The 21,571-nt window shown below is 38.7% G+C and overlaps 1 protein-coding gene across 3 annotated transcripts in view; it reads right to left on the bottom strand.

Annotated features, from left to right (window-relative positions):
- LOC149181167 (adenylate kinase, chloroplastic-like) overlaps positions 1-21,571 on the bottom strand; it is a 230,748-nt gene that overhangs the window by 103,049 nt on the left and 106,128 nt on the right. For all 3 annotated transcript variants that reach the window (XM_089416476.1, XM_089416475.1, XM_089416477.1), the window contains 2 exons: positions 446-574; positions 222-356 (listed from right to left, as the gene is read on the bottom strand). In XM_089416476.1, the coding sequence (XP_089272602.1) occupies positions 222-356; positions 446-574 (264 nt within the window). The remainder of the gene's footprint in view (positions 1-221; positions 357-445; positions 575-21,571) is intronic.

The following is a 21,571-nucleotide window of genomic DNA, read 5'->3' as shown; positions in this document are numbered from 1 at the left end:
AATTGAAACACAACCAGCATAAATTTCAGATGCTAGAATATCTTAGAATTGCCTCAAGGGTTTTATAAATCTGTCAACCATGCCATAATTTAGAAGTTTGAAACTTTGAACAGTGCAAATAAAGATCTCTTTACAACAGGAGCAATATTTTTTATCTTCATATAGTATGATACTTGAAAGTCACACTGAAGTGAAATAAGTGTCAAATGAACATCAATTACATCTAAGAGAATAAAGAGATCTGGCCTGATGCCAAGACTGTCAAGAGCAGCTGCTTGTGACAAGCTTCGAGGGTATCCATCAAGTAGCCACCCATTTTCTTGTGCATCCTGTTGTGATAGTCGCTCCTTCACCATCTACATCACCCTCCATGAGTTGAGAAAATTAATAATGAATGAATTTGAATTTTTTTTAAATGAACAAAATATATAAGAAGTTGATTTACCATGACAACAATATCATTAGGAACCAAAGAACCTTTTTCCATATACTCTTTTGCTCTTATCCCATTCTCTGTGCCTAATGCAACTTCTGCTCTCAGCAAGTCTCCAGCAGCAATATGTGCCAACCCATACTGCACAAGTATTGAGTGTCCTTAGCCCTTGACTTAAAGATTGACAGTCCCCAGTCCTTCACTTAAAACCATGAACAACATAGAATCAGCATGACATACTCATGAAAAATGCAGGAATTGTTTAACCACTAAGCCAGACCAAATATGAAAAGTCATGCCTGTGGCTGTTTCCAACAGTGGGTAGTGAATATAAGAGTCAGTCTGTTAACAGTGAATTTCCCTTAGGCATATTCAGTGTTAAGCCTCTGCACGTTCATTAGTATATCTTTTGGTTTCAGAGTTTGAGATCGCGACAAGTTCTATTTTCAGATTAGTATGTGGTGGGCACCATGTTCAGTGCTGCTACAGGAGATTTTAGTTCAGACCACGGTGCTAATTTTATCAAGTATCCCATGCATACATGTTACATGCAACACTTGGAGCATGCATGGGATGGTTATTGTTTCAGATAGGTACTTTCCGATTTTAATATTTGCTATTTTTGCAAAGTTTCTATTCTTGGATAACTCTGTAGTTTTAGTAGGTTACAGTTTTGAGTATCCATAGGATGGATTTCCAAAAGAGTATTCTTTGAATTTTGAAGCTATTATTTTTTGAAATAATCTATTCTTGGAAACCAATACAATTCTAGATACCCCCTTTGGAGGACAGCATAGGTGATCAAGGAAAGTTTATTTTTGGATTTTCTATTTCTAAAAAGTTTAACACACATGGATGGGGTCTTACAGTGATGGAAAAGAAAACCCAGAAACCTCAATAGAGTTTGAGAAAGCGTAGATTAGGTCAAAATTAGGGCATCACAGCTAAAAATATTAGGGAATCACACCTAAAAATAGCAGCAGCAGGACACCCTATATGAGACCCATCTAGTCCCATTTTCAAAGAAAAAGCATATCCATTTTGGGCATTCAGAGTTGCTTGACCAGAAAGCAAGTTTCTATTCTCAATCAGTTGGAGCACCAAGAATGAGGGTACTTTTTGCATTAGTTTCCATCTTTTCCAATTGCTTTCTTTGGAAATAAAGTGGATCATGTTCACATGGGGGTGCAGGTTATTTTAACCTGGTAGATGGAGTAGGTGGATCAGTGATCTATATTCACATAAATGCAGGTTACCTTGACCTAGCAGAGCAGGTGGATCAATCCATGAGGAGATATTTTCAGCTAGAGGAATCTTCTCAATTGTGTTGTTTGAGAATCTTACCCTTGGTGCTTTTACTAGAAGTTATCTTGTTTATTCCACTGTTTTAAAAACCAGCCGTTTCAACTCCGATACGGCCGAGTTGGTCCGAGTCATAGCCCAACCTGGTCAACTCAGCCTTTGAACCAGACTGACCGGCTGGGTTGTTACCGAGCCGGCCGAGTTGACTAACAACTCGACCAGTTCGGTAACAACCCGGCCAGCTCAGTAACAGCGGCCGCTCAAGTCACTTCAGCGGCACTTTTTTTGAAATTTCATTTTTGGGGACTCCCTGGGCTTCCCTGTCTGACTCATGGGTTTCCCTGTTTGACTTTGATCCCTAGTATTGATATGGCTATTAATGGTAATGAAGATTAAGGAGAATGTCACTTTTACTTAATTTTTTAACATTACTATGAAATGACTCAGGATGTTTGAGAGTGGTTCCGGCCTCATTGGATTTCATATGGAGAAAGTGGAATTTTAGATTTCATTCAAAATCCAGCAGACTTATCAATTTTTCAGGATTTCAGGATTGGGAGATTGCAATGTTTCCATTCAATTTTGTCATGTATTAGGGTATGGAACTCGTATTTAATCAAGAGCACCAATCCCTCTATGTACCTTGATGTTAGTGACATTGGTTGTCGAACTCCTCTGGGATTCACTCCCAAACCGAGAGCTTCTGAAAATGTCGCTCCCACTACTGTTTTCGCTCCCGCTCCCAAGTAACACTGAGCTAGATGATGTTGGCAACTCTAGCAGTAGCCAGTAGTACTGGTCACAGACTTTTGTTGTAGAGGCCATTTCTAGCCTCCTTGGTTATGTGTTTTTGTTTTGATCTCTATATCATCATCGTGTATGCATTGGACAGTGCACTGGGTGCCATTTTGATATACTGGATATATTCATGAGCCTACTTTGATCATATGTTGTCTTCTATCTATATTCTAATGCTGTGTGTTTGGAAACATGAATGAAAATCTTTAAAATTATGTGTTTTTTAAAATAAAAAAATATATTTAATGTATTTTTTACAACGACCGAGTCATTGAAATCGAGCCGGCCGAGTCGATACTGAGTCGGAGTCGGAGTTGACCCTCGGCCGAGTCAAAGTCGGAGTCGGAGTTTTAAAACATTGGTTTATTCTAAGCTAGAAGAGGTCGCTCAACTTTAAAATTATTTTCAGTTGTTGCAAGGTTTACTCTCATTGCTATCTTATCCACTCTGAATATTAATCTAGAAAAAGCTAGGTGTTGTATGTGAGGACAGTAGGAGTGCTTTATGGAGGCTTATTTTGCAGGTTTCATCTATTTTGAGCCAAATGAGGGTGCTCCACCTTGGAGTTCATTTAATCTAGGGCTCTTCCCCTTGGAGTTCATTTAATCCATCTTATCCATCATGCATCTAGTTTATTCTTGGCAAGAGCAGCGCACACTACTTGGAGCTTCTTTGTGTTTTCAAGGCAGATTTCATGCACATGTTGGGTTCTCTTTATGGGTTGACTTTCTTGTACTCGGGTGTGGATCCGACCACCCAAAAGTTACGTGCTTTCTTCCTGCAAACTTGGAATGCTTTTACGGTGTTGGAGGTGACCTTGCATTGCACCTTTTCTAATTTCTTGGAAAATGTCTTTTTATGGATCCTCTATCATCTATAAAATAAGGAAATTTCTAAAATATTGGGATCAGTTATTCCCGAGCCCCCCCACTTCTCATTCTTCAACTTCCATTCTTCACATTACACTCCCTTTTAGGCTATATTGTGGAGTTCATTGGAGATTTTGGATTGGTGCCTCCTCTTCTCAATCACACAGTTATATATTTAATTTGTGTAGGAGAGAGATCGTGTGCAGTGACTTTATCTCCCCTCAGTATTTGTGGTTTTATGTGATGTGCTAGACCTTTTATTCACAGCTTTTGTAACAAAAATGATCACTTTCTTGGCAAACAATTCCACAAGATGTGCACTGAATTTTTTAAGTAGTTTGATAGTATTCTGAGTTGACTGCCTTTAGGTATATCATATGCCCAATCTAATATCTCATTTATTTCTTTCCCATGCCCAATGGACCTAAGGCACCAATCACTCTTTAAATCAGAATTTCCAATTTTGAGTTTTACTAGGGATTCCTCCCTGAGGCTAGCAAGCACTAACCCAATATGAATGGGACTATGTGAAGTTGCATTAACACACTTCCCACATGTTTCATTCAATCCCTTGTCGTTTTGAGTGATAACATGAGCGATCTCTCATAACAATGTACATACTACAAATTATAACTATCAAAAGAACAAACACAAGAATCCCATGTTGTACAGATATAGTGATTATCTCCATTGAATATGATTTATCATGACTATCAAAATACTTCACATCATTTTATAGGATCTATATCTAAAAGAAAATAAGTGCATCATCAAAAGTCATACTCACCGCTGACAACATTAAATACCAACAACATTGTGACAAAGCCATGACTTTTGCAAAACAAGTCAGCTAGTCAAAAAAATTCCTCACTTTGAAGGTAGCCAAAAAGGGCATTAAACAAGGCTAGAGTGTTCATCTCAGTCATACGTTTAATTAAGGTTAAAGTCTTCAACTCAGTGACAACTTTTAGAATCCTAGAAATTAATCATGACCATGCTAAGATCTTGTCATGGCAAGTAACTTCTAATCAATGACCATGTTGTTAGTAATCTTACATTTATATCATTCAATCTATTACTTTCATAACGAGGCTAGATGCATAAGTTGAAACAATCATTACACATTTATTTAGGGATGAACATAAAGAAGCCAAAGTTGACCCCAGTTAGCTAAGACAATTACAATCTAGCAACTCAATGATATATACCCTTGAGGATTCAAAGGATTGGAAAGGACTATCCATATTCAAGTACCTAATGTTGTTGATGACCATATATAGAAGGCAATGAAACAATACAAGAATCAACAATAGAACAAGAACTGCAGGACAAAGGGTTTCAATGTAAGAAGCAACCCCTACACCCCATCCCTGACAATACACAAACAATCACTCATATTATGCACATAGCAAATTGCGTAAGTTGAAACAATCATTACACATTTATTTAGGGATGAACATAAAGAAGCCAAAGTTGACCCCAATGAGCTAGGACAATTACAATCTATCAACTCAATGATATATACCCTTGAGGATTCAAAGGATTGGAAAGGACTATCCATATTCAAGTACCTAATGTTGTTGATGAACATATATAGAAGGCAATGAAACAATACAAGAAACAACAATAGAACAAGAACTGCAGGACGAAGGGTTTCAATGTAAGAAGCAACCCCTACACCCCATCCCTGACAATACACAGACAATCACTCATATTATGCACATAGCAAATAGTTAATCAAAATCCATTTAAGACTCGAAAGTTATCTACCATATGCATCAATGTTGTAATACACTCACCACTCCACTCCCAAAAAACATGCTTGACATTCTTTGTTTGCGACATAGAATACAACAATCATCCAACTAATGCAACTTGTCCTTAATCGTTACACTTGTTAAATCTCCTAATACCAACCCAGATTTATTTTCTCACAGCGATTATTTATTCCCAAAGATTTATTTAATTAACAAAATAAATCCTGAATTACCGAAAAAATAAATCACTAGTATTTCAACATCTAGAAATATATGCAGCAGAAATAAACCGGAGAGATCAATCACACATTCCAATAGAAACAATTCACCCACAACAATTCTTTGTCATTTATTAATCTGGAAAATCAAGGTTTCAACCCATAGAGTATTTACAAAGAAAAATATAGTGACTGGAACCTGCAACTCGGCCACACCGAAATAATTCGGCCCAAGGAAATCGACCAACTGGAACTCGACCTCTAAAGGAATTTGGCCTGGAGAAAATCGGCCCATCTGTCGCCAGAAAATTGGCCTTTGCACCTAGCTCTCACTTTGCCTTTGTGCACTCACAACTCGGCCCTACGGAATGTGTCCCTGCTATTGGTGTTGTTGGTCCTCGTTCAGCCTTAGGAGCTTCTCGTTCCTGATCATCTACCCTTGCTGGCTCTTTCTCATGAGACCTCCTAAGGGTCCTACCCTCACCAAATATGACATCCTGACTTAAAATAACTTTCCTCAATCCTGGAAGGTAGATTTGGTAGGCCTTTGAGACCTCACTATAGCCCACAAATATGCCCCTTTCTAACAAGGGCTCCAACTTAGTCCTCTTCTCCATGGAAATGTGGACAAAGACTAGACTACCGAAGATGTGCAAATGGCTCACATCCGGTTTCACATGTCCTCCAAGATCCTGTGAGGACCAAGCTCTACATGTGTATCCCTAGGCTCCCTAGTCATGTTGGTGAAGACATCTCAAGATCCCATCATGTGACGAGATGCTCCACTGTCCACAAACCAAACACCTCTCGTGACAGTTCCAAAAAGGCATAACACTAAGGTAAATTTGTTCTCGAACTTTTCAACCATCTCATCCATCTGTGTAGTGGTGTAGTAGCTATCTTTCCCATGCCCTTCTTCTTGTCTATACACTGACTGGAAAAATGCTCGAACTTGTGACATGCAAAGCACTTGAATTTTCTCATGTCCTTCTCCTTTTTATTCTGTGAAGGTCCTCCTCCACTCTGGTTCTGTTTGGCCTTCCCTTTGCCCTTTTTCGCTTGTGTAGCAAGAGCAAGCTCATCTTTCTCCTCAATACCCTTTCGTTGTCCTCCATTCAATGAGTTATCCCAAATCTCCTTCTAGATGAAGTCATCCCACAACCGGGTCCAATTCGGAAGCTTTTGCTTAACAAGGATGCCATCCACAAAGGTGGTCCAATGCTTAACGCAACCTTTTAGAGCAATTGTCACCAGCTTTGAATGAATCACAGTTTCTCCAACAACTGCAAGCTCATCACAGGCCCGCTAGATCCTCGTGAGGTAAGATGTTACAGTCTCAAATCTGCTCATCCTAATGTTGTTTAATTTCTCGCGCAGCAAGTTGATTTATAGCATACACAAACTAGAAGCATTTTTTGCATTGATTACATACACATTATCCACTATCATTAAGCAATTATATAGAATAACATTCAATCATTAATACATGAAAAAGAGCAGTAAAGATAACAATGCAATAATGAGACAAGAGACATAGAAATTAGGCTTGAGGCCAGGGAAAAACCCCACAAGGGGGAAAACCCAGAAAGCTTTCCTTATGAGAGAATATCCAGTTGATCAAGTATATCAACCAAACCAGAGTATCAAGAAAGATCTGCCAGAAAATTGTCCTCGCAAGTGCCAAGCTTCTCCCCTTTAATTTCGTCCTTTTCTACCTTCTTTATAAAATTATAACAAAGATAATCCCTTGAGACAAATCGAAGTCCAAATGAGCAGATGGTCTCACATATATATAGTCTTCACATGGGGTCGAACAGGTGCTTCCAAGGGGCCTAGCTGACTTGATCAAAGGGGGAAGCCGACTTGACACTTGTGGGATAAATTTAATTTTAATTTCTCTTCCTTTTTTTTCTTTTTTTTCATTGATGGAAATACCGATAATGGCTAAAATTTTCAACACCCCCTCCTAGTCAGGGAGGTATTTTCACTCTCTCTCATATGCACATAACTCATCATAAGGAAAGAAGATAACATCACAATCCAATTTCAACACTCCCTCTCATCAAGGGAGACATTCTTTCGGTTGCCCCTAGATCTCATCTCGGCACAACTAATGATAGGGGAGATCCATTAACCACAACCAAGTCCATGGCAGTCATATATGACCTTGGTAAAGATCACACACAACCTATTGATCTCCAAGTCAAGCTCCATGACCTAAAGGAGTATATCATAGATCTTGTTGTCGCACAGATTGACACGACAACGCTCAGACCGGGGGCTGTCACTCTGATCCCCGATCTCTCCATTTAAGCCTATCTCCCGCGGCTAAGGGGGGTGGACCCTATGATGCGATGAAGACCAACTGTCGACCAGTGGGGTTGGGAGACAAGAAGCACTAAAATGATTTTATTAATTTAACGGACCAGTGCCTTATGAGATTGATGTTTAAACGATTACTTGTTAGATGATGTAAAAATATAAACCATGAACAGTAATCATTTGTCATCAAACAACTAGAACAGTGCAAGATATCTGTTAAAACCACAAAGTTCTTATAATGACCAAAGCTCAATAACGATATCCAGTAACTAAAAATTTTGAAGAGATGAATGCTTTAAACAACCTCACAAATCATGAATCATTAACCAGATATCACATTTATGCAGCTAAATCTTCAAGATGATCATTCGTGTGTATAAACTGAAAATTTAAATCCCCAGCATGAAAAATATGACATGACAATTTTCTGAGAAAAACTAAATCCTGGCAAAATTCCCACAATGCCTTTTTTATGCTTTTCAAATTATGGCAAAAATTTAAAGCTTAAAAATAAAATAAAATCAAGTTCTACACTTTAAAAGAAAATCCTTTTCCCCCTTTTTTTATATGATTTTAAAACTTTGAAAATTTTTATGATTTTTTTAAAAGTAAATTTAAAAGAAACTAAAATCTAAACTAAACCTAAAGCTTAAAAAATAAATGAAATTTAAACTATTTAACTAAAAAAAAATTAATTCCTAAATTAAAATCTAAATTAAAGCCTATTCTAAAATCAAAACTAAACTAAATCAAAAAATTTAATTCTAAACAAAAACCTTTAAATTTTTTTTTTTAATTATTTAACTAAGCTAAATTAGAAAAACTTTATTCCTAAACTTAAAAATAAAACTATTAAAATCCAAATTAAAAGTCTATTAAACTTCAAAAAAGAAAAAAGAAAAAAAAACTAAAGGCTAAGCTACCAAAAATTACGTCTAAAAGAAATGAAAATTAAGTGAAGACAAACGATTTTAAATCACCTAAGAAAAGAAATGAAAATCTACGCTGGACCTAAACTCACCAAACCGCATATAGGAAAAGTCCACGCTAAGTTTGCAGTCACGTTTTAAAAAAAAAAAGACTGAGAACGACTCTTCATGCGTACGCAGAGAGAGACGGCTTTAACAAGAAAATGCCCAGCCAACGCACCGATATATGAAAGCTATTGCCCAGAAGACCTCAGCGCATACGTTCGGCCTCAGACAGGAGCGATGAAGGTGATTACGTTTGAAGGGATCGAGCTGCACGCTGATAATCCACACGCTTTGAATCCCAATTTTCCTCTTCTACCTCGTCTTATATATGCGTTAGTCTTTACAGGTGACGGCGGAAGAACAATGATCTGGTTGCAAATGGAAAATGCGTGGAGCAGATAAGGAGCGGACAGATGCAGGCAGAAGGGGGACGATAGGGAAGGAGTCATTCGCTGGTGGCCCACATTATGTTTCTCGCTGCAGGTTATTGGACGATCGACAGAGAGCAACGATGGCAGATTACGATCAACAAACAGCTGATGGGCAGATCAGCAACTGTAAAGCGAAATTTGTTGTGCAGGTCTGGAAGAGGCACGATTTTTTGCAAGGAGCTTGGAGGCTGAAGGACGTGATGCAGAGGGGATCAATAGAATCGTTTGTGGATGGCTGAGCTGGAGAGGATGAGGGTTTGAATGGCAGATTTCGCAGCAAATGAATCAATGAGGCAGTTGGCAGCCTGGTAGAGAAGCTCAGCTACGCTGGTTTGAGTTTGTTGAATGATGATCTGACAGTGAGAACTCAGGAGCTGATTATCAAATGAAACTGATGTGAAAATTTTTCCAGATCTGAAAAACCCCTGGACAGCGAAACAGTGACCCTGCAAAACTTTCAAAACTTGTACCTGCAACCTACAATAACAGAAAACCCAGAAATAAAATATGCTAGAGACAAAACCCTAAAGCCAACTAAATAATTACAGTATTTACAGATCTAAGGCTCTTTAGTAGCCAGATTTATCAATAATCACAGTAATATTATCAGAATTTAATTTAAATGTAAAACGCTTCAGAAAACCCTGCATGCATTCATAAAAAAAATTTCGAATGATAAGCCGGGGATTAAGAACTGGCTGGGCTCTTTCAGAAAACACAACTCGGGAGTTGGCTGGTTCAGCCGAGAACTTCCCCTAACGCCCGGTAATCTGAAAAAAGGATTTCCTGCACAGCTTAAAATCAACCATCAACATAGAAGGAGAAAACAATAGTGAAACCTCGATCAAATGGAGATACCTGCCAATATATTTCAGAATCTAAACTATCATTCAAACCTCAAAGATCAGACAAGATACCTGTGCCTAGATCAATCTTCATTAAGCTATCATTAATGGCTGAAAATAAAATTATGCAGAAAAAATAGAACAATCTTACAGCATTTTCAGAAGAGTAACACCAGCAAGATTTTTAACCCCAAAGTCTTCTTTATTGCACCAAAAAAAATGAACTACAAGAGAGCTTCTTCAGCACCAGACTCACAGATCTTCTCAAATGACCCCCTAAGACCCTATTTAAAGGAAAAAATCCCAACGGCTAGTTCGAGTGATCCATGTCGAAATGATCTCGACCGTCAATGAGAATGAAGACATCTCTTAATGTCATTCGTCGAATTCGTTAATTCATTAAAAAAATGAAATTCTGCATTTATTTACTCAAAATATTATTATTTTATTATTTTTGGGGTTTTTGCTTTATTTTATAATTTTTTATTATTATTTTTATTTTCTTTTTATTTTTTATTTATTTTATTATTTATTATTTGATTTAAATTTTCAGTTATTTATTTATTTATTTTTAATTTTTTAAATTTTTTATTTTTTAAATTTTTAATTTATTTTTAAATGGATCCTCGAACTTAGCCTTTGGAAAAAATCACCTAGGACCTAGGACTTAGGACTTATGAAGGGATTAAAACATTTTCTAACCCTCAAGACACTTTAGATCATGACTTTTACAAATTTACATCTCAAGGGGGGAAACCCATTTGCCATAGACCCTCATAAACCACCTAGTTCTGCGACACAACTATAATCTAGCAGATTAACACACTAGGATTCTCCTAAGATTCTAGTGACAAAATCCATTCCGGCTTTGGGGTTAGGCTGAAGGAAAATTCTGCCGATCATGGATCGGTGAGACGAAAAACCTTCCGGAACGTAGATTATCACTTAGAAAATTAGGTCCACTTAGGCAAATTACAGACATGACTCATATCTGCTAAGATTATTTACAATTTATACATGCAGACTGGGTTTACAACATAAATTGATCAAGTTGTCGATGACTGAAGGATGGCACGGACATGTCGATCAAGCGCTACCCTTTTTGCAAAGAAAAAAGGGGGTGTACTGCTATGGGTAGTTGACCGGTAGTGGTCAACAGATCTCATCTCAGATGTACATGTCTCATCATAAGGAAAGTTGATAGTTGGACCATCATCTCATTTCAACTAAATAATGATATCTCGATCCATAGAAACAGAATGATCCACAACAATGTTGCAATAATCGCGATCGGGATTAAATCGGCAAGGGTCCGGCAAAGAAAAAATCGTAAAAATCGGTAAAAATAGGCAAAATTTAAAAAATACGAGAAAAAAAACAAAAAATTAAGATTTTTTGGGAAAAATCGCGATCAAGATTAAATCCCAATTTTTTTCGAAAAATCGAGATTAAATCGCGATTTTTTCAAAATGAAAAAAATCATCGATTTAATCGTTTTAAGGAAAAAAACACGATTTTCGCAACACTGATCCACAACTGATGATAGGGGAGATAAATTTACCACAACCAAGTCCATTGCAATCATATATGACCTTGGTAAAGATCACACACACCCTATGTCCAATGATTGATTCTCACCCAGCTTGATCCTCAACGATCAAGTGGTAGAACACCAACATCCAACACTTACGGGAGATCAATTTACCATAACGAAGTCCTTGGCACTCACGTCCAACCTTGCTAAAGATCACACACACCTAAGTCTCCTCACCCACTAGCCAGATGGGTGGCAACCCCAACAAGCTTAACCATCTCAATATGGCCCTTAATAATGACATGAAGGTGATTTGCGTGTAGGATGCATATTGGGGCATGTACTCAGTCAAGTCCATGGCTCCAAGGAGTACCCACACACCCAAGAGAATATTTGCTTATCCCCCCCCCCCACCAAGCCCATGGCCAGTCAAAAGGCTGGGGGAAGAGCATATGCTCAAAGTTCTCAATTAGCAATGTTCCCTCCCAAAGAGAGACACATTCTCCTGCACTCCAAGCTAGTCTCTGAAGAATAAGAACTTCACTTTGGCAAAAGGCTTCATGAGAATGTCTACAACCTGCTCATCTGTCGAGATGTGTTGGAGCCTCATCGCTCCTCTTTTTACCATATCTCTGATGTAGTAGTACCTAATCTCGATGTGCTTCAACCTGTCATGGAACACTAGATTCTGTGAAAGTTTGATCCCGCTTTGATTGTCACGGTATATCACGGTTGTATCTGGCACATGATCAAATAACTCTGCAAGGAGCCTTTGCAACCACACTGCCTCACAGTTAGCCATACTAGCTGAAAATTGCAATATGCTCGGCCTCGGCTATATTGAAGCAGCGGATCTTTGTTTCCTACTCATCCAAGAAATCATGGAAAATCCTAGGCTAAAGCAGTCCCCTGATGGCTCTTTCTGTCTATAACACTCCCACCACAATCTGCAATTGTATACCCATGTAGTCTCATATCATCACTGGAGACATACCTTAGTCCATGATTGATTCCAGTACCAAATCACACAAGCCCACAAACAGCTTCAACAGCTTCACAAATCAATTATGCAACAGAAACATCTATGTCAACCAGCGTACCACAACACTCATAAGTGCTCTTCCATTTTTCAAGTACACAAATCCATGAATCAGATAATTCAACGACCCTAGCTTCTTCAAATCATGCCAAATCTTCAACAAGGATGTTCACACTTTCATGATTCATCATTCAACTATCTCTTACACTAGGCATAGAGGTCGTCTACTTTTGTTAAAAACATATCATCAGCACCTAGCAGGGTTGTTTTCAACAAATTCAAATCAGCATCGTTCTTCACAACTCTAGCCATCTTCATTTTGGAAGTCGCAACAAACTTCATTTCTTCTTGGGTCAAAATATGCTTCAATTAGGCTGATCTGGTCTTGCTCCCTCTGAATCCAAGGCTCTTCCAATCACGAGTCTTCTTGTCTTTGTTCTTCCATCCTTTTTCATTTGTTGCCACAGCCCTGGCAATCTTCATTATGTACATGCAATCCTTACTAGGAGGCTATGGAAGAACAAACCTATCCAAGCAAGATATACAAAGACAAGAGATTGAGAGTAAAAACAATGATAAAAATAAGCAATAAAGTGCTCATCTCCTGAGAACATGTTAGCTTCCTCTTGATCTTGGCCTTCTTCAGTCTAATAAATCTCGTTCAACTCACCAAGGAGTTAATCTTGTCCATATCATCATCATCAAGAAGTCCACATCACCAAGGAAATCACATCATCAAAGGAATTTACAGCATCAAGGAATCCATATCATTGACCCTGTCCACATCATCATCATCAAGGAGCTACGGTTTCTTCTTTCAATGGAAGCAAACTTAGGGTTTGTCCATAAACTCTAGCTACATATGTCTTTCAACAAAACTTGACAAAGTTTTAGAAACAATAACATTCTATCCTCAGTTGGCTAGAACCATCAACAATATGTTAGTACATTCACCAAATCCAATAACAACACTATCATCTACACATTCTATCCTCATACATTAGCACCAACAGCTATACAGGGCATCAATTCTTATAACCCTAGCAGGCGTCCATTAGACTTTGGTGAATACAATCACATGCAATTTCACTCAGCCATCAAAACCCATCGAGGCTATATGACAGCAATACAAAACACCTTGCTTATTAATGGTTTAGAACAAGAACAAATATATACCCTCAACTTCCAAACCGTAGGCCTTCTTAGCTGCCATAGAATCAAGATTCTCGGCCTGCAGCATAGCACGTCCTCTGTTTCCAGAGCAATGACCTACACATCTACAAATACTTGTGCACAAGCATCCAAGATATTTACTACCAATAGGCCATAATCAAGACAAAGTATGTGAAACTAGCTATTCAGAGGGCTAGGATCACCTAAAATGTGTGCATAAGAGTAGCATTCCACTGGGAGAGATAGACCATGTCATCTCAAAAATATTACATATGACAAAATACCCTAATCAGGCTAGGGTGCTCACACCATGGGGCTCAAACCATGCTAATCCTTACAATGAGGAAAGTGTTATATATGCAAACCACTTGCCAAGATGTAATCCATATATGAAATAAGCCTCAAATCACTATGGTGCTCAAAGACATATCTCACCATTTAATACCAATGCAACGGCTAGATCATCATGCAAAATGAAGTGTTCTCTAGAGATGGTGAACAAAAATACCAGAAGCGACATCATGATGTTGAAATGAATCATATGTAAGGAACAACAATACATGAGCCGTCAAGCATGCTAAACCAACAGGGAGAAGTAAGTCTCCTCCAACACAAAACATCAAATAATAATACTATCTTCAGAATCCAAAAGAATGGATGTAAGCAAAGTTGTCATTGTGGGAAACAACTCCACGAACATGTACCCAAGTCCATCAAAATTTCCATAGGAGTCATCCTGCAAATCCCTGTCATTTGTGATCAAAATCACGAGTGAAACCTTCATACAATATGAGGGGCAATACCTCTTGATTGGGTGTGATTTGGGTGCACTCTTACAAAAGGCTTGTTGCATCACTCCAGTGTGGAGTGCATTTCTAGAGGGATGAGGTGGAGTGTATAGTGTCTTTTAGATTTTCGGAATCTTTCGTAAGGGTAATGATTAAAATGTATCAATGGTCTTACTTCACCAAACTTATACAAGGTCTTTGATGCACCATCCCACAAGAGCTAGAGAAGAACATAGGTTCTAGGACTATACCATTTATGAGATTTACCTTTTCACTACATGGAGGTCAACAATGTCGTCTCATGCTATTGATATTGACTAAGGTTCGGAGATAAGGTATATAGGGTGGCCTGGACTTCTTTGATAGTCGTACTCAACAGGCTCCAATTTTGGATAGCAATCAAACCTTGGTCATAGGTTCAAAAACAATGTCGGCTTCATACAATAAAATTAGATTTTTTTATATAAGTATAGATCAAATTCAGACTTGACACTTGCCTCAAAGAGCTCGGATATACATGGTCTTGATTCCTCAGGATTTGTGTTTTCTCACATTCATTTGTATGAGCCCAAAACCTTAAGAGGCATGCCTTAGGACTCTCACATAAGGACTTCAGGAAACTTTGCATAAGGGCCATCTATTTGAGCCTTAAGAAACTCGTTGAAGTAGCCACAAAACGGACCAAGTCACAGTACCCTCAAGTCTTGCCACAAAACTCGCATAAATCGGATCAACTTCAGACTTCGCTGAAGTATACAAACGGGACTACTACAGAAAACATACATTCAGATCATCACTGTCACATTGACCAAACTCACATTTTAACTATTACAGTTTTTAAAGTTTCGGACCTCTATGGCGATATGGATAAACTAGACCACAGAGACATATACTCTCCATAGAAATATATATATATATATATATATGGTCTTTTGTTGAGAAATCAAGTTGACTACATATTAGGGTAGATTTCTCTTCTTTGATAATTGCTTGTGAATGTTGCTGACTTCTTATTAATCTTTATTATGTTCTCTTCATCAAACAATTATCAAAACATAACCAAGAAGATCACAAAAAAATAATGAACACAAAATATAGGCTCCAAGCTAAGGTAAAAACCCCTCAAGGGGGCAAAACCCAGAAAAATCCTCTTCTTATAGAATCATATCAAAGTGAGATATCCAAGACCCATGATCACAAAAAGAGTCCAACCCTCAAGATGCCAAGTCAAGCCCTCCATCCATATAGCAACAAATTCATCAATAGCAACAAGACCAGCAACATGTACAACACACTTCAATAGAATTTCATAAGTGTGAGCTCGAGAGAATCTTTCCTTCATGTGCAAACTTCATATTTCGGCCTCACTTTCTTTCTTTGACTTTTGCTCTCCTTCTTCACTCTATTTCAGAAGACTAGTGCTCAAATCATGTGAATTCCTTGTCTTCAATTGAATCCAACTTATCCTCTATTTATATTGTCCAGAGAGGTTCGAACAAAGGCCTCTTCCTTGGGCAAGGCCGACTTGACAGGCAGAGCCGACTTGGCATCTTGAGGTAACTTTGACTTAAATTACATATTTGAAATTTTTTTTTCCTATGTTATAAATAAGCCTTTTGAATTTGACCAATACAAATAATAATGAGCTTGAAGAACATGCTTGAATAAAATAATAATTTTGACTTGAGCATGAAACCCATGCTTGAAATATAAGAATTTATTTTTCTTCTTTTTGCTTTTACATGAAATATACAATGACACAAGTACAATGATAATTATGAAGACCGAACCTAGTTACATTTTCCAACACTCCCTCTTAACTAGGGAGGTATTCATAATTACAAACCAAGATAGGAGGATACTCTCAAATTGAAATATTCTCATAAGAGGAGGTTGGATTAATAAGCCTTCATCAAGCATCAACATTACAACCAGCATTGTCAATTTGCAATATAGCAAGGCCTTGACTAACAAGCTCTAACTCTCCACAAGATTAGAGCACAATTCTAGGAGGCATATATTTGGACACCACCAAAATTGCCTCTCAAGGCACATACCCCATCCAAATGTTCACTAGGTATGTCCTTATAGGCTATTTTTATCTTAGATACCCTGTCCTATCCTCAAAGAGTATCGGTCCACTGGACCACTACCTATCTTAGATTTCAAATCTTAAAAGAGTATCCATCCACTAGACTACTACCTATCTTGGATTTCAAATCCTCAAGGAGTATCGGTCCCAGATGCTTATCCAATCTTCCATTCTCCCTACCAGTGCCTTCACTAGACTTACAGTTGTTAGTCCTGGCCTAGTGCATGACACATGGAGAATACGGTGTCCATCATCACTCCCTCTCAACCAAGGAGGAGATTCTTATTACCTCTAAAACCAAGGAGACATAAACACAAACCTCAACATGTCTCAATCATCATCTACTTGTTCTTCCGTGGAGATCTAGTTGTAGTTACAGGGCTTCTACCTCACATCACATCATGCCAAGCTTTGACCTTCCTAGATGTCAATCTTCACAGAGCTTTATCATGTTATCAAGTCAAACATCATATGGAGCCAGAGGTTTTCACAATCTATTTTCATGACAGGGTTTTTGCCTTCATTTTTTTAAGAAATTGTATCACTTTCCACTAGCCAACAATAGTATCTTTGTCATTAATAGTATTTGTGGAATCAATGAATGTAGAGCCAAAATTCCTCATAATTGTTGGCACATGCTTTCCCGCATGTTTTTCGAAGCCATCATAAGTGTTGTCCACACAATCCATGTGTTCCTAAATCGAATTAAGCCAAACAACAATGGACACGTCAATATCATCCAACAAATTATCTTGTTATCTTTCCAACCTCTACATATGCTTTTGCACCATATCCCAAACAAAACATCATTTGTCAAATTAATCTAGACACAATATGACATTCTTCATGCCAAATTTTGTTGCTCGCTCCCTCTTAAGTCAACATTCCTTTTCATGGCCTATTTTCGTATTGTAACAAAGTTATGCTTCATGATCTGCATTAATACTGTTAATTTTAAAGTGTTTCTAGAACGAACCAATCAGCTATCAAAATTCTTCAACTTCTTACTCATCATCTCTTCTTTTCTGAACTTTTTGTCAAGCTTCAATTATGTTCATCAATATCTTTATAGCTCCCTCTTTCCTCTAAGGTAAGTAAATTTCTTTCCCTTTAATTTATTTTTTTATGCATATGTCAAACTGCTCCTTCTTCCTCAATCTTCATGATATGCCATATTTTCTCAATAGATTACTATCATATATTCAGAGCACTGTCATATACGCTGTCACACAGATGATGGAGAAGACACATTGAGTGAGAGCCAGTAGTGCGAGTTCCTTGGTAGGCTGAGTTATCCAGCTTCAGAGGTCGGGCAGAGGAAGAGAGTTCAAGCCAGAAGCGACACTGACGGGCAAAGACAGTGATTCCGAAGGAGGATTCCAATTTTGGAGAGTCAAGAGAGGAGACCAAGTTATTTCTCCAAGACGTTGTGCAGAGGTTGTGCAGGGGTTGCGCAATAGCCTCAAAGACGCAGTTCGATTCACCTGAGCTAGAGGTAGATTCAGTTACCAGAGGTCAGGAAATTCTCTAGAAGGCCAGGAGGATAGTTTCCAGAGCAGCAGCAGGCAAAATGACTTGAGTAGCAGTAGTTCTGGGATGAGTGTGTGACAGACTACGTAGAGGTAACGCAGAAACTTGCACAGAGGACTTGGATGGCTTACTTGGAGTTGTCAAATTGTGTCGGGATTGCTTGAGGAGGAGGGCAAATTCCCTCTTATATTTTTTCCAATATTTCTCTCAAATAGAAACGCCAAATTTGGTGTCATTTTATTGTACTTAGGATTTCACTGCAGCATAATAATAAAAACCCTCAGCTATTGCACTCGTTTTCCCACATTGGGTTTTTTCGAAGACAATCGTCGAAAAATAATTATCATTTTTATGTGTGTGTGCTAGCATTTCTCAGTTTCCAGCATTTTTTTTTGCACAGGGTTTTTATAGTGAAAAATTGCAGTGTGATTTATTCGATATTTATCGTAGCAAATAAACTACATAATTAATTTATAGTTAGAAGAACAAATTTCCAGTTGTTGCAATTAGACTTGTAAATTTTAACATGGTATTAGAGTAAGTTTGACAGACAGGAAGCTCAGAGACGAAGAGGGAGCAATTCACAGCTCAGGCGTTGCGCAATGCCTAGCCAAGCAGTGCGAATTGCTAGACAAGGGGTCGAATTTCCAGTTGCAGAATGAAGGAAGGGTCAATTTTTACAAGAAGTAATTCCAGCAAGCAGTAGGTGAGCAGCGCAACATTTTTCGTGTCTAGGCGCAGTTGTTTTTGCAGCATTTTGCAGTAGCAGAATCAGCGCCAGGTGGAAGAGAAATTGCACATGCAGAGGGAGTTTCTCTCAGAGGGTTTCTAGTTTCAAAAATCCAAAATTTCCAACTGCAGTGGGTAGATTTTCTCACTCCAGGAAGGAGTGTGAGCAGCAGTGCTAGCAGTCGAGCAGGCGGAAGAGGAAGATTTCTATCCCAGGCTAAGTTTTTGCATAGATGGCTCCAACAAGACTCCGAGATCAAGACAGATTAGAGGGTGCATCAAACTATTGTATCTGGAAGGCCAGGATGTCCTTCCTGCTAGATGAGTATGGTCTGAAGGCATACGTAGAAAGAGTTGTCACAGTACTTGCAGATGCAGACCAGCTAGCAAATTACAATAAGGAGATGGCCTTCCAGATCATATTGTCTCACATGTGGCGTCCAAATAAATGTGGGACGCTATTGCCTTACTGTATCAGAATCCTTCTAAGCAATGGAAGATGTTCCTAAAAGAAAAGTTAAGGAATATTCGTATGCGAAAGGGTGAAGGCATTGACCCCTTCCTCACTAGAATTCAACATATCCAAGATGAGTTTGCAGCCTTAGGAGAAGCACCTCAAGCTACAGAGCTTGTGCGTTTAGCCCTCAACAATGTCATGGAGGAATGGGAGACTTTCGTCCAGAGAATTTTGGGACGAGATCAATTATCCGGATGGGATCGGGTGTGGGCAGATCTAGCACAAGAGGAGATGAGGCGAACTCTAGTAAAGAGCTCCATCAGCAACAGTAGCAGCAAAGGGCCGAAGGGTGTGAAGGAGGAAGAAAATGTGGCCTTTGCATCGAAAGGAACAAGCAAAAGGTCCCAATCAGGGACAAGGCTTGCAGGGAGAGAAGAAGAAGAAGAAGGATCTATCCAAGATCAAATGCTTCAAGTTTGGCGAGCTTGGCCACTACAGTACTTAGTGTCCTCAGAGGAAGGAGGACAAAAAGGAGAAGCAAGATCAGGTGGCAGTATCCGCAGAGATAGCTCAATTATTTGCCAAATTGGAGGACCAATTCACTTTGTATGCAGCTATACCTCCAGGAGAGAGGTGGGGAGACATCAAGTTCTAGATTCCAGAGTTGCACAGAGTTGGGCAAGGTCCATGAAGGAGCAGCAGCAATTGCAGTTTACTCCTCACATGGATCATTACCCTTGCTACAGGGGACCATAGTATTCAGTAGTAGGAGGATCAGAGTCATTGGGTACAGTCAATTCCAGAGTGGCAATTGCAAACTAGTTACAGTCAGATGCTGAGGAGTGCACAACTGTGTTGATAACAGTGCAGGAGATACAGTGCAAAGTCAGCAACAACACAGATTTCCCAGTGGACAAGGCAGAGGCTAGTAACAATCAGAGACTCAAGAGACAGTTGTAGCACAAAGACACAGTTGATTCAATATTTTGGATGCTTCTTAGTTGCAGTAGTTGTAGTAGCAACAGTGATAGTGAAAGGGAGTGTTAGTTGTGTTGCAATGCAGATGCAGAGTTGGCAATAGTACAAGATGTGCAGTGCACTGTCAGCAGCATCACAGATGCAACATGGTTCAACTACAATTGATAGCAAATGAATCAGAGTTAGCACAGTGGTTCGTGGACAATGGCAGGCAGCTACAGTGGCCAGACATCAGCAATGTGCATGGAGGATGATGCAGATACAGGGTGTTAGTTTTTGTAGCATCAGATCGTGTTCTAGTCTCAAAATTTGTGGAGAGGCTAAAACATGGGAGATCTCCAAAACCCATAAATCTTTTCTAGAAATTCCACCTAGAGATAGCTCAATTAAATTAATTGACTATCATTTAAATTTTTCCTAACTTAGGAAAACTGGTTAATTAATAATACTAAATTGAGAAAGGTCAGAATTCTCTAGAACCTCACATGGATCAACTTGGAAATGATCTCAACCATCAATTAAGTTTTAATCATGGTTGTTGAAGTCTCAATAGGAGACTATAAGAAGAGGTCGATGGGTAGATGGAGAAGACACACAAAGTGAGAGTCAATAGTGTTAGTTCCTTGGCAAGTCGAGCTATCCAGCTTCAGATGTCGAACAAAGGAAGAGAGTTCGAGCTAGAAGGGACGCAAAGGGTAGAGAATCGAGATAGTGATTTTAGAGGAGGATTCTAGTTCTGGAGAATCAGGAGAGGAGGCCGAGTTATTTCTCCAGGAGGCTACGCAGTAGCCTCAAAGACGCAGTTCGATTTAGCTGAGCTGGAGGTAGATTCAGTTGCTAGAGACCAAGAAAATTTCCAGAAGGCCAAGAGGATCGTTTCCAGAGTAGCAACAAGCAAAACAACTTGAGTAGCAGTAGTTTTAAGCAGTGTTGTGAACATCTCGATAACATCCCGATTTTATCTCGAAATCACGATTTTTTGGCCTAGCCGATGTTTGCCTATTTTTACTGATATTTTGATGGTGTCTTGATTTCGCTGATGTTTGCCAATTTTTACCAATATTTTCCCGATTTTTACAATTTTTTGGTTTTCTGGACCCTTGCCAATTTTTTCCCAATGCCGATGTTCGCAACATTGGTTTTAAGTTGAGCGTGTGACAGGCTGGTCATAGGTGACGCAAAAACCTGCATAGAGGGCTTGGATAGCTTGGAGTTGTCAGATTGTGTCGAGTTTGCTTGAGGAGGCTAAATTCCCTCAAATATTTTTGCCCATATTTCTCTTAGATAGAAACAACAATTTGG

This window comes from Pinus tabuliformis, chromosome 3_2, assembly GCF_031772625.1.
Source record: "Pinus tabuliformis cultivar Carrire ecotype Pingquan chromosome 3_2, CPIR1, whole genome shotgun sequence".
In the NCBI taxonomy this organism is placed as follows: domain Eukaryota; kingdom Viridiplantae; phylum Streptophyta; class Pinopsida; order Pinales; family Pinaceae; genus Pinus; species Pinus tabuliformis.
This window is presented reverse-complemented; position numbering and strand designations above follow the sequence as displayed.